This window comes from Ostrea edulis, chromosome 7 (assembly GCF_947568905.1).
Source record: "Ostrea edulis chromosome 7, xbOstEdul1.1, whole genome shotgun sequence".
NCBI classification, from domain to species: Eukaryota; Metazoa; Mollusca; class Bivalvia; order Ostreida; family Ostreidae; genus Ostrea; species Ostrea edulis.
Window position 1 is genome coordinate 22,929,600 of NC_079170.1, and position 12,477 is coordinate 22,942,076.

The 12,477-nt window shown below is 35.0% G+C and overlaps 3 protein-coding genes across 3 annotated transcripts; all 3 read left to right on the forward strand.

The window, feature by feature from the left end:
- The first annotated feature begins 320 nt into the window (after positions 1-320).
- LOC130048621 (von Willebrand factor D and EGF domain-containing protein-like) lies at positions 321-3,027 on the forward strand. Its single transcript, XM_056145613.1, has 3 exons — positions 321-428; positions 812-1,003; positions 2,770-3,027. The coding sequence occupies exons 1-3, from the start codon at positions 336-338 to the stop codon at positions 3,025-3,027; spliced, it is 543 nt and encodes a 180-aa protein (XP_056001588.1). The 5' UTR covers positions 321-335.
- A 3,590-nt stretch (positions 3,028-6,617) lies between these two features.
- Positions 6,618-7,541, forward strand: LOC130048622 (EGF-like domain-containing protein comC). Its single transcript, XM_056145614.1, has 4 exons — positions 6,618-6,650; positions 6,788-6,943; positions 7,068-7,251; positions 7,333-7,541. The coding sequence occupies exons 1-4, from the start codon at positions 6,618-6,620 to the stop codon at positions 7,539-7,541; spliced, it is 582 nt and encodes a 193-aa protein (XP_056001589.1).
- Positions 7,542-7,596: 55 nt separating this feature from the next.
- LOC125656007 (uncharacterized) lies at positions 7,597-11,526 on the forward strand. The gene is made up of 4 exons (XM_048886568.2): positions 7,597-7,878; positions 8,113-8,233; positions 8,354-8,495; positions 10,978-11,526. Exons 1-4 carry the CDS (start codon positions 7,684-7,686, stop codon positions 11,048-11,050), a joined length of 531 nt encoding a protein of 176 aa, XP_048742525.2. The 5' UTR covers positions 7,597-7,683; the 3' UTR covers positions 11,051-11,526.
- The last annotated feature ends 951 nt before the right edge of the window (positions 11,527-12,477 follow it).

The window sequence follows — 12,477 nt, forward strand, 5'->3', positions numbered from 1 at the left end:
AATCTGTATGTTATCTTAAGGTTTATCTTATGGAATTTGAAAGTTGAAAAAATGCGTTTGATTATTCTATACAACATGAAATACCTGAACACAAACGTTCTTTGTATGAGATTATGATGTACTTCTTGTTTTCTGAGTTTAATCATACTACATCAAAATGATGTACCTTGATGTACTATGTCTATTCAGGTGCAGGTTGAGGAAGCGGAGGATGCACACTGGTCAACAAAGTATTGCCAGGCACAGGATGATCCCCATTATCTAACTTTCGATAAACGGTATGTCAATTTCATAGAAGGTAGACGTTTGAAGCCTTTATCTTAAGAAAATTTATCATGAAGAATGAATTGTTTTCGTTGTACAGACCATACGACTTTCATTCCACTGGAGTGTTCACAATGTATGCTCATACTACAGAAAAAGTAGAGGTATGGTTTTTATAGATATTTATTGTAAGTTCTGTTTCCCTACTGAAGGGGTGAAATCTTGGATACTATACGTGGCTGATATATGTATCGGATTGTTTGCTCCCTTTTTCTTCAACTCTTGTTTTCTATCTGTTTGGTATTAAATGAAGGAAACTGAAAATACATGTCCTTAGGTTAAATTTGATTTGCTCATGAAACATATCCATATATTTGGCTATGCTAAAGCACGCCATTTATGTTTTATGTTATGCTCTATTTTTACATTTTACACTGACAAAGCTGGAACCTGTCTTACACATGAAAATTATATTTTAATCCTTTAATGAAACATGCAGACAGTATGAAAAGGTTGTATTTGAGCTATGTTTGATAAATTTACAAAGGTACAAATAAGACAGGAGTCCTGTAGTTTCAACAATAAGAACCCTCACTGCACTTGCGGCGTGGCTGTACGAGTGGGTGGAGATATTTTTGTCATCGACAGATGTGGGACAAAGTATGTGAAGAAAGTAAAGTTTACGTCATGTCGTGACGGCCAGTTGAGTACACATAAAGAGACCAACAGCAAATATATTGTAAGTTACAAAAAGTTATAAATCATGTTTGAGGCAGGGGTACCACAATTAAATATATTTCTATGGAAATGCCTAATTCTAATATTTCGGATGCCTTAGTGCTTGCAGTAATCATTTAGTTCTCTTTTAATATTTTTATTTGCCCGTTGAATCTTGCCTCATTTTAACATGATTCAACTCTCTGACTGCACATATTAACTGAATCAACTTTCATTGTACTAGTTAGAGAGTTGACTTTTACAAAGCTTTTAACATCATTCAACTGAATGACTCTGCGCATTCCATATTAAAATATTTTATTATGTTAGTGAGGAATTTGTTGTTGCGGAAATGCATCAATACAGTAATTCTCTGATATAGCGAATTTCTGTTGACCTTCCATAAAAATTCGCTATAAGCGTAATTCGCTATATGTTTATGGCGAATTCATAATTCATATATAACGAATTCGTTATAAAACTGATTTGTTCTACATGTATACCAGTTATATAAGAAAGCAGCAATCGATATACTTGCGTTTGTATTGTCTTTAAGAGAAATGAAGCACATATATTTTCGAGAAGAAATATTTTTATACAAGAAATATACACATTGAGTTATATATGATAATTTATCTTGATGGATTATTAAGTCATGCAAGAACATGTCGAGAGAGAAATGTCAACAAACGTTTGCGCAATACAAACATGTACAGTCTATTGCAATTGTCATTTACTTGTTGCTTTACACAAATAAAGGAGTGAACGATAAAATAAATGCAATCAAACTTCAAATTTGATTAACGAGAATAGTAAACAATACCGACAATATATTTGCTAAACGTATGTATAAGTATTGTTTTGCGTTAACTTTTTTTTTGGAAAGAATACAAACAAAAATTTCGCAATAAGTGTGGATCCTTTATATCAATGGAAGACGATTGTTAAATATCACAAAGAATTTAGAATGAAAAAAAAAAATAAATTCGTTATAAAAGGTGATTTTTACGTTCATTTTTAATTCAAGGGGAATATGAATTTATTTAATTATATCCGTAAATTCGCTATATCCGTGTTCGTTATAGACAAATATTTTTACATAGAATATATAAAGAATTTTCCGGGGAAATCGTTTTCACTTCGCTATAGCCGTAATTTCGCTATATCCGTGTTCGCTATATTCCAGTTTTACTGTATTTTCATTGCCACGATACGGTATTTTTAGATAATCTTATATAAAAAGGTGAAGATAACGAACAGTGATCAATTTCATAACTCCTATAAGCAATACAAAATACATCGTTGGGCAAACACGGACCCCTGGACACACCAGAGGTGGGATCAGGTGCCTATGAGGAGTAAGCATCTCCTGTCGACCGGTCACACCCGCCGTGAGCCCTATATACGATTCAAACACGTTGTGGTAAATGTATTTGACGTACACGGGCATTGTTCGTACATGCACATATAAAACACTCATTACCTCAAGATAGACACACGTAACAAACTGTTTACAATACCAAATGCCTACTAATTTGGTGGTTCTGGAAAAGAAAGTACATTTCTACTATAATAGGCAAGTTGTGATGAAAACAATGTGATAGTATTTTGTTTTTACTGTAATTCCATGCAACGCAAGATTAAAACTGAATGTTTTCTGAATATCTAAGACTTCAAGTATCCATGCCTTTCGTAGCTCTAATTTAGTACAACAATACAATTATCCTAGTTATTTATGGAGACATAACGTACTCTATTTTTACTGTTTCATGGATTTTCTCTTTTCAGATGTATACACCACTTGGTACTCGAATCACTAGCGTAATTCGAGGCGACACATTCATGACTGTCCAGATTTTCCCGTCTCTCCGTGACGTAGGTCGGACAAAGGGCTTGTGTGGCACTTTGACAAATGATTGTAAAGACGACTTCTTGAAATCTGACGGAACACACTACACAGACGGCAATACAGCCAGGGAGTGTCACACGTTAGGTCTAACAGACTACCAATTTCAACCAGATGAATTCTCCAACACATGGGAGTAAGGAAACATGTCACAACATCTACATCGCAATAGAGAAATTAATTCACATGTTCTTTGTTTTGTTAGATCAATTTCAAACATTATGCATCTTTTTCTTAGAGTGGATGAAGCCAATAACTTATTTGATGATGATTATCAATTCGATGGAATACATTGGGGAGCAAACAAGCAACTTTGCATATGTCGCGAAGAGAACAACGAAAAATACATAGATTGTTCCTCGAGTTCAGTTGTTAGCTGCAACAGGGAAACGCCCGTTAATCCATCACCGACCTGCAATCTAAAATCAAGCAGAAATTGGAAAGTTCCTGTTCTTCGGAAGGCTCGGTCTAAGGGACGATCACCATATATAAAGGTTTGTAAGTTTTAATTAATTCTGAAGAGAAACAAATTTCAATAATTTGATTGGTTTGCAAAAGTACAAAAAGAAACACAAGAGCCATATTTCTCAGCTATTGAGATATATTTACGTGTGTAAAACGTACAATTTTAAATATGTAGAAGTCTTAATTGGCTGGAGGTACATGCAGTGTAAACAATCCCAGATTGAAACTACATGAGGAAATTTGAATGCTGATATGATAATTTGTGGAATTGTGTAAAAAAAAAAAAAGTGTTATTTTTAAAGAAAATATCTTTCAACGATTTCTTCCTGGTATATTATCCTGATAAAACCAAAATAATCCATGTGAAAGTAGGATTCAGATGTGAACAATCTGACTATACACTACTTCAGGATGTTTGCCTGGTAATTTGACAAATTCTAATCATTTGGTACTTGATAAGAACATTTTCAATAGATTTCCTGTATTATCTTATGTAAAATAGTATCAGTTAAAGTGTAGAATCTTGATGTTTTACCAGATGCGAATTATGATGATGCCAATTCTTTTATTTTTCATTGCTCCCCAGACTTTAAAAGTAATGTTCTTCTGTTATTCCTTTAATGTAACACAGCCCTATGCCATGGGTTATGTTTGATCACAATTTCTCTTAAAATATGCATTACTTTCGTCACCATTTCTTAATCCTATCCTTTGGAAGGGGCATTCATTTCAGAAACAAATATTCTCATTAATCATGAATGCAGTGTGACCCTGCAAAGGATCAATCCAGGTTAACACAAGAAAATAACTATTGGGGAGAACAATCTTCCGAAAAAAGTTGCAATGTTATATTAGGTTTCTTTAGTTATTTTCTGTCGTACATATATCTGATCTTCATTTGAAAGTTATAATTTATTATCTACAATGTTGAAAACTTGAATTTAACCTTCAAAGTATGTTCAAACAGTACTGTTTCTCATCTAATCACCGATTTTGAGATTGATTTTTACTTTGAAGTCCTTCAAAGCAGGACTGTCCATATTTGTTTGGTTGATTAAGAACAAGTTACGATAATATTTTGTTAGGGGCACCCATTACATTGAGGTTGACATTTAAAAACAACAGACAGATAATTAGGGGAGATTATTTTTTGAAAACCTGGTTGTTTTAAATTCATACGGGTATCACTTGTGCTTTGATTAGTTCAGTGAGCTGCACAGCTGACAGTAGATGTTGTAATTATTTTACTATAGTTCGAATTTTCCTTACGCCATACTTTTATTTTAATATTTCATTTCACAGTTCAACTTTTTCATATCTTGTTTAATCTTGTATATTTACCTTGAATAATCTAGTTTACATCCCATATCCCTTCTTTATATAAAAATCAAAAGAGAACACAAATTGTATACAAACACAGAAAAGTGGAAGTACCCTTATCTTGTGTAACTGACGGAGGCACATGTGCAACGCAAAAAAAAAACAAAAAAAAACCCACGCCATACAAGAGTGGTTGTGCACTATAATTGCATGTTCTTCGGATTTCCATTTTTATAATTCAAATACATGCATTATGCATTTTTGTTATTGCTAGAAATATATGTCTTGTAAAAATAAATCAAGTAAGGAGATAGCTCGATAGTAATTAACACCGAATATATATCATTGCAAATGCCTGAAATATCATAAAGAGCTTAACATGTGTAAACAATTACATTCAGTTCACTCAACCTTATGTGACAATCTAGAACGATTATGGGTGAACTTTTAGAAAAGGCTAAAACCATACATTGTATATCGACTGATGGGTCTTTTCTTTTGTTATATCCTGAATCTATGGATGGAGTAGATGCTCATCAATTTCAATATAGCCAGAACTGTAAGATACTAGTACATTTCAAACGTTTATATAGAACGTAATGTGAAATCCAATCGATCTTGAAACATGATTATTAGTAGAACTCGTGATACGTAATCAAATGTGGATTCTAAAAAATTCTAAAGAACTTTTAGTAAACTTGAAATCGCAAAACCTTTCCCAAATCAATAGCATTAAAACCTATGACTTTTGAACACTTTACACAACCATTCCTCATGATAAATTAAAGACTAGATTTTTTGACATCAAAGCCAGTTGCTTCTTCAACAAAAATGGAAAACGGAAATATTCATATCCAGTAATCAGTCATCCAAAAATTACTTTGTTAAACACCACTCTGATTCAACGCACAAGTACTCTGAAGTTGAAATAAAAAAGTATGCTAGAGTTCCTCATTGACAATATCTTCGTGGTCTTAGGTGATCAGGTCTTCCAACAGTCTGTTGGAATTCCCATGGGCACGAATTGTGCTCCTTTGTTAGCTGACCTGTTTTTATATAATCATTAGAGGCAGAAAACTTCTAAGTGAGAAGAAAATATATCTTGCTGTGGCCTTTAATTCGACATTTAGATATATCGACGACATTTTGTCTATTAACAATAGTAACTTTCATTCATATATCGATTCGATATAACCCTGTGAGGCCGAAATAAAAGACATTACGGAGTCGCCTACTTCTACTTCATACTTAGAAATGTTATTGAAAGTAGACATTAACGGCAAACTGACAACTCAATTGTATGACAAACGAGATGATATAAGCTTCTCCATCGTCAACTTCCTATATTTATGTAGCAATATTCCATTATCACCTGCATATGGTGTTTATGTCTTTCAATTGATTCGATACGCGAGAGCTTGTTCTGCGTATAGTCAGTTTTTAAATCGAGGCAAGCTACTAACAAACAAGTTGATGGTACAGGGGTTTCAACAGTCTCGATTGAAGTCAGTATTTCGCAAATTCTATGTTCGTTATAACGATGTAGTTCGTCAATAAAACCTATCATTGGGTCAAATGCTGTCCGACGTGTTTCATACTGATTGTTAGGTCGTTCGTGGCACACTGATTATGACTATGGATAACTCCGTTTCTCTGATCAGGATATAGGGCTCATTGTGGGTGTGACCGGTCGACAGGTGATGCTGACTCCTTCTAGGCATCTGATCCCACCTCTGATGTGTCCAGGGGTCCGTGTTTGCTCAACTATCTATTTTGTATCGCTTATAGGAGTTATGAGATTGATCACTGTTCGTTATCTTCACCTTTAATTATTACAGTTGATGGATTGTGAGATCGAAAGATGTGCTGATATTGATGTACATGTAATGTGTAATACGATGTCAAAATACTTACTTTTCACGTACGAACTTTAAACAACCCAGAAATGAGTATACATGAAGCTGTTGATGGGACAGGGGTACAGGGGTGACAAACATGAACAGTTATTGATGACAAAATAAGAATATTTGATGGAAAATATTCTGTAATCTTTGGATATTTCATTTCATATGAACTCCACAGCTTCCTGTTATCCATGATTGTTTCTAATTTCAGTCTACTGACATCAATACATCTGTGTATATGACAGAAGAGGAAGCTATAACGAGTTGTACAGAATTTATGGACCAATCACCGTCTTTTAAAGTGTGCAAAGACGTTCCAAATGTTGATCCTAATATTGCCATCAACACATGTGTTCTTGATATTTTGGTAAGTAATCAATAAAATTTAGAATCTCACAAATACATGCATGTCATCGATAACAGATTTCCAATATTATTGCCACGGGAGTTTTATGAAAACCATTAATAAATGCTTTGGGTGTATCATGCAGCTTACTAACTCCACCCAATGGATGATCGACGCGAGAGAAGGTATTAAAGGAAAATGTTTAGCTGAAGTCAGGGTCAATGCAACTCTTCAAAACGAGACAGAAAGCGGTGGGGCTTCCATAGCTGAAATAGTTAAAAATATTTCGTGTATCAACGATTGCTTAGGGAAAGGAAAATGTCAGAACGGTACGTATACGAATGCCCAATTTCTCAGCAGATAATTTTTTGTAAACACGGATGATCTAAGTCTTTATATTGTTTTAACAGGTAGTTGCGTGTGTGAGATGGGTTTTGGCGGAGGCGACTGTGGGATAGATTTATCCATTCCACCAATCATCTATGGTATTGTAGACAGTGGACTATGTGACCTTGAACTACTATCATGTACATCAGCGAACTTGGAGGGTGACGGTTTTACCAGCGAAGGGAATCCAACTTGTAGAATGCGGACATTTCATTTACTAAAATCTTATTAAGTATCATTCTATGTTCTGTAAATCGAACACAACTGGTCATATTGAAATTGTAATACCTTTTTATTAAAAACAGATAGCCGTTAATGGATCACTTCAGAATACCAACACTTCCGTTGAACTTGAGGGAGATCCCAGCACTTTAATGACAATGTTTTGTCCAGTAAATGGACAGACAAAGTTCACCGACCCGCAAGGAGATCTATCATTTGTCACAGGTTACAAAATATCAGTCAGCAACGATGGTGTAAATTTTGGCGAGGAAGAGGACATGTATATATTCAACTCAACTTATCAGGAATTTGCTGTGGTAGACGGGAAAATAGAGTTCAAATTAAAGGTAATGTATTCCAAGAAAGGACTTCGTCTGTATGCGTGTGTATTCTAATTTACATATCTGTATTTTAAACTAGATATCTCTAATGGTTGGGTAAACGGAAATTTCAATGGAAAAATGCCGGGTCTCTCTTGTACATTACATATGTAAGCATATATATGTGGTATCGGATCAGATATCTGTAAATGTGATACACATGTAGATTTATCTTTATACGGGATATTTATCATTATACAGGAGAATTACTGCTTTATAGACGGATCTCCATATTTTAATCAGACGACGTCATCTTCCAATGACTGTCGAATGTGTATCCCTGAAAAGAATGCATTCGATTGGTCAACGAGTCTAAAACCTGGTACGACAGGAGCCAAAATATATTTTTATGTGTGACTTTAATCTTGCATATCATTGACTCTTTAAAACGTTCACTTAATTACATATATGTATACTAATTCTTAACTATCCTCTTTTAAAGAATGCAGAATCAGTATTGCTAATCCGACGACGAGTTCACAGTTACAACTAGGTTCCGGTGCGATAGCTGGGATAGTAGTCGGTGGCGTGTGTTTTTTGATGGTAGTAACAGGAATCATTGTTTGGAAATACAAACAGAAAAGGTAATGTTGATATTTAGTAATTAGTTCCCTACCGGTTTGTAAAACCAAAGGGAACTATATATAGTGCTTTCTTCTCCATATGTTCCTATGTTTATTAGTTTGTCCCATTGGCTTTCCAGATTTTATTCATTATGCTTGCGTGGATTCATTTGAAACTTGCAGTGTAGTTTCAAAGTGGCAAAATACTGATCAAGTTTGAATTTCGTTTCGTTCGATGGACAAGTTTTAACACTATTGATTTTTACATTCTTTTATTCATCGGGATCGGTATTGTGTCCCGATGGAAATTAGGTCAAAGTAGGACGTCTGAATAGAGGTCGAGGAGTGTCGATAGCAGATTTTATAAAGGATAGCTTCATTAATTCAACGTTTCAAGCTCATTAATCACAAAAGGGACATGAAAGGTGAGGATAACGAACAGTGATCAATATCAACTCCTACAAGCAATACAAAATAGATAGTTGGGCAAACACGGACCCCTGAACACACCAGAGGTGGGATCAGGTGTCTAGGAGGAGTAAGCATTCCCTGTTGACCGGTCACACCCGCCATGAGCCCTATATCCTGATCAGGTAACGGGGTTATTCGCAGTCAAAATCAATGTGCCAAGAACGGCTTAACAATCCGTATGAAACACGTCCGACATCATTTGACCCAATGATAGGTTGTATTGACGAACTAGATCGTTATCACGACCATAGAATTTGCAAAATGATGACTTCAATCGAGACGGTTGAAACCCCTGTACCATCAACTTGTTTGTCAGTAGCGTACCTCGATTTAAAACCTTACCATACGCAGAACAATATCTTGCGTATCGAATCAGTTGAGATATATAAACACCATATGCAGGTGATAATGAAATATTGCTATATAGATATGGGAAGTTGACGAAGGAGAAGCTGAAATCATCACGTTTGTCATACAGTTGAGTTGTCAGTTTGCTGTAAATGTCTACTTTCAATAAAATATCTAAAAATGAAGCAGAAGTGGACGACCCTGTGGTGTCCTTTATTTCGAGCCCACAGGGATATATCAAATCGACAAATGAATGAAAGTTATTATTGTTAATAGACAAAACATCATTGATATATCGAAATGTCGAATTGAAGGACACAGCAAGAGATTTATTCTTCTCATGTAGAAGTTTTTGAATAAATTCTGCTTCATATGAATATTGAAAGTGGTCAGCTAACGAAGGAGCACATTTCGTGCCCATGGGAATTCCAACAGCCTGTTGGAAGACCTGATGACATCTAAATTAAAATGTATATCAAACTTATTAATAACGTAAGTATTTTCGTTCAGTCGGTACGCAAAGTCTGATGCATCGTCAGTAATCAATTTACCGCAATACTGCAATATCCGGTATTCCAACTCGGTCTTGAAACAGTTGATAGTTATTGGTATTTACGGCTGATCGATCCTAATGTGATGCCATAGGATTAACCATTTTTTTTAAAATCAAGTTGAACTAATTTGCGTATGATAGAATTATATCTTTCAGATATTCACTGCATCAAGAAAAATCTGGTAAACTATTGATTATGAAGAAGTTGATGTAGATAATCAATTATTTATAATTAAAAAATGTTGTCAAGGGCAATAACTCCTATGCTGGTATTTCCTCCACTGTATGTCTATTCTACATGATTTCCTCAATATCCACTATTAATTTATACATGTTTATGATTTAGCAGGGTTTTACTAAACTGTTAAGATTTAAAATCTGTCATTTCAACAGGTCTTTATCTATTTTAATTATTCTGTAAGAAAGGTGAAGATGACGAAAAGTGATCAATCTCATAACTCCTATAAGCAATACAAAATAGATAGTTGGACAAACACGGACTTCGGGACACACCAGAGGTGGAATCAGGTGCCTAGGAGGAGTAAACACCCCATGTCGACCGGTCACACCCGCCGTGAACCATATAAACGGAGTCATCCGTAGTCACAAATGTGTGATTTTCTGATGTTAACATATACTTCTGTTTTTGTATGTCTGACATCTTTAACAATATGGCAACATACACATTTTTATCGACCATTAATTAAAGATAACTATATTAAGCGGAAATGAATACAGTTTTTCCACTTTCAACCAATCATATTGGTATCAGTCACACGAGGGTCGATCAACCTTAAGAAGTCCTTTATAAGTAATTAACAGATGTGAATGTCATATCAGTGTATTGTTTTGTTTCCCATTTGCACGATTATCTAAATATTTTCCCCACATATTTTGTCCAAAGACGAAGACTATATTATCCCTGATATAAAGTACATGCGTCAACTTGATGAATAACAAAACATTAAACTAATTCGATACTGGTAAACATACTGACTTGGGACCAATGTATCGGGTTACAGTTCAAGGTCAAATAGCACTTTCAGAATGCTTGGTTTTTCATTGTATTTATTTGCTAATTAATAACCCATTAATGTACTATCTCTTGTTAACGATTTAGTTTTACTTCAGGCCCAAACGCTTCACCTCTAGAGTGAGTATGGACGGTCTAGGTAGTGAGACAACCACAGCAACAACTAAGTGATTTAACCAGGTGGAGTCTACAAATCAGGATCCCTGCACATCACTGATTCATAGTCATCAATCCAAATTGCAAATACTTTTCTCAACTCCAGTTAGTGTTATTTTCATTTATGATTATAAAATTATCCGGAAATTTCTACAGAGTTCCAGAATGAAGAACCTCTTGTCGCTTTAGTGAGATATGTTCGTGATAGACGAAATTATTCAGTTTAATGTAAATTACATTGGATTTACACGTTATTTTTATATGTTACTTTACATCCCATTGGATGTTTGATTGTTCACGCATGGAAAGACGACATTAGCTTTAGGTGATTTGATACCAATTTGTACTCAAGAATGGCGTCCAGGGTGGTAGCAGAAACGTTTCTTGGCAATGACAATGCCTCCCGTGATAAAATGGTTCCATTTTTAAGATGACGTATATAAATCAACATAATATGTATTGTACATCTTAATAAATGTCAATCAACCAAATTGTGCGTTATCCATGACATTGGTTTAAAATCATATTTGTTATACAGGGGATGCTTACTCCTTCTGGGCACCTGATCCCACCTTTGGTATATCCAGGGGTCTGTGTTTGCCCAACTCTCTGTTTTGTATTGCTTATAGGAATTATGACATTGATCACTGTTCGTTATCTTCGCCTTTCATATGAAAGAGGAATATCATATATGAAAGGTGAATATAACTAACAGCGATCAATCTCATAACACCTATACTCTGCTGGTGGACTGTTAGTCTCCGAGGGTCTTCACATCCCAGTAGCTATGTACTTCGTTACTAGCTTGAAAACACGGATGTTTATTTAATTGCTGGGATAAAATCTAGAAATTCATTTCAAAATTAAGGATTTTATCTCCCTCATGCATAGCTCTTATCCTTGGACGAATTTGGCTCCAGTTTTTGGCACTCTAGTTTTCCTTTTATCTCTTAGAAGTTTTTTTTTATTCTGAATTTCCAAAGTTTTGGCTTGAGCATCACTGAAAAGACATTATTTGTCGAAATGCGCATCTGGTGCATAAAAAATTGGTACCGTATAAGTTTTATACTACAAGCAATACAAAATAGAAAGTTGGGCAAAAATAGAGAACTGCACCTGTAGAGGAAATGTTATCATCTGTTGTTTGCTGCATGAAAAGAAATATGAAGCGTCCTGAGAATATTCGTCTGAAGGGTGGATCCTCTGCACAGTGTAGGGCTCACAAACCTTGGTTTATCATTACACTTTCCAGAGAGCATAGTGTAACGGTTGAGATAGGGGTGTTAGGAGTATGCACCTTGGTTCCAATAGAGATGGTCGACTTAGGAAAATCCTCAATGGTTACTGCGACAGCAAATGTCCCAATGGAAGTGTGGATGGAGGGGAGGGTTATCGTGCAGGTTCTCAAAGTCGAATTATTTGTAAATTGTAATCAAGATATA

Excerpts from the sequence above, each read along its gene's own strand:
- LOC130048621 (XM_056145613.1), top strand. The coding sequence starts at position 336 with ATGAAGAATGAATTGTTTTCGTTGTACAGACCATACGACTTTCATTCC. Across the intron at positions 429-811 it reads ATACTACAGAAAAAGTAGAG|GTACAAATAAGACAGGAGTC; the intron begins GTATGGTTTTTA and ends AAATTTACAAAG. Across the intron at positions 1,004-2,769 it reads AGACCAACAGCAAATATATT|ATGTATACACCACTTGGTAC; the intron begins GTAAGTTACAAA and ends TTCTCTTTTCAG.
- LOC130048622 (XM_056145614.1), top strand. The coding sequence starts at position 6,618 with ATGAGTATACATGAAGCTGTTGATGGGACAGGG. Across the intron at positions 6,944-7,067 it reads CATGTGTTCTTGATATTTTG|CTTACTAACTCCACCCAATG; the intron begins GTAAGTAATCAA and ends TGTATCATGCAG. Across the intron at positions 7,252-7,332 it reads GAAAGGAAAATGTCAGAACG|GTAGTTGCGTGTGTGAGATG; the intron begins GTACGTATACGA and ends TTGTTTTAACAG.
- LOC125656007 (XM_048886568.2), top strand. The coding sequence starts at position 7,684 with ATGACAATGTTTTGTCCAGTAAATGGACAGACAAAGTTCACCGACCCG. Across the intron at positions 7,879-8,112 it reads AAATAGAGTTCAAATTAAAG|GAGAATTACTGCTTTATAGA; the intron begins GTAATGTATTCC and ends ATCATTATACAG. Across the intron at positions 8,496-10,977 it reads TGGAAATACAAACAGAAAAG|GCCCAAACGCTTCACCTCTA; the intron begins GTAATGTTGATA and ends GTTTTACTTCAG.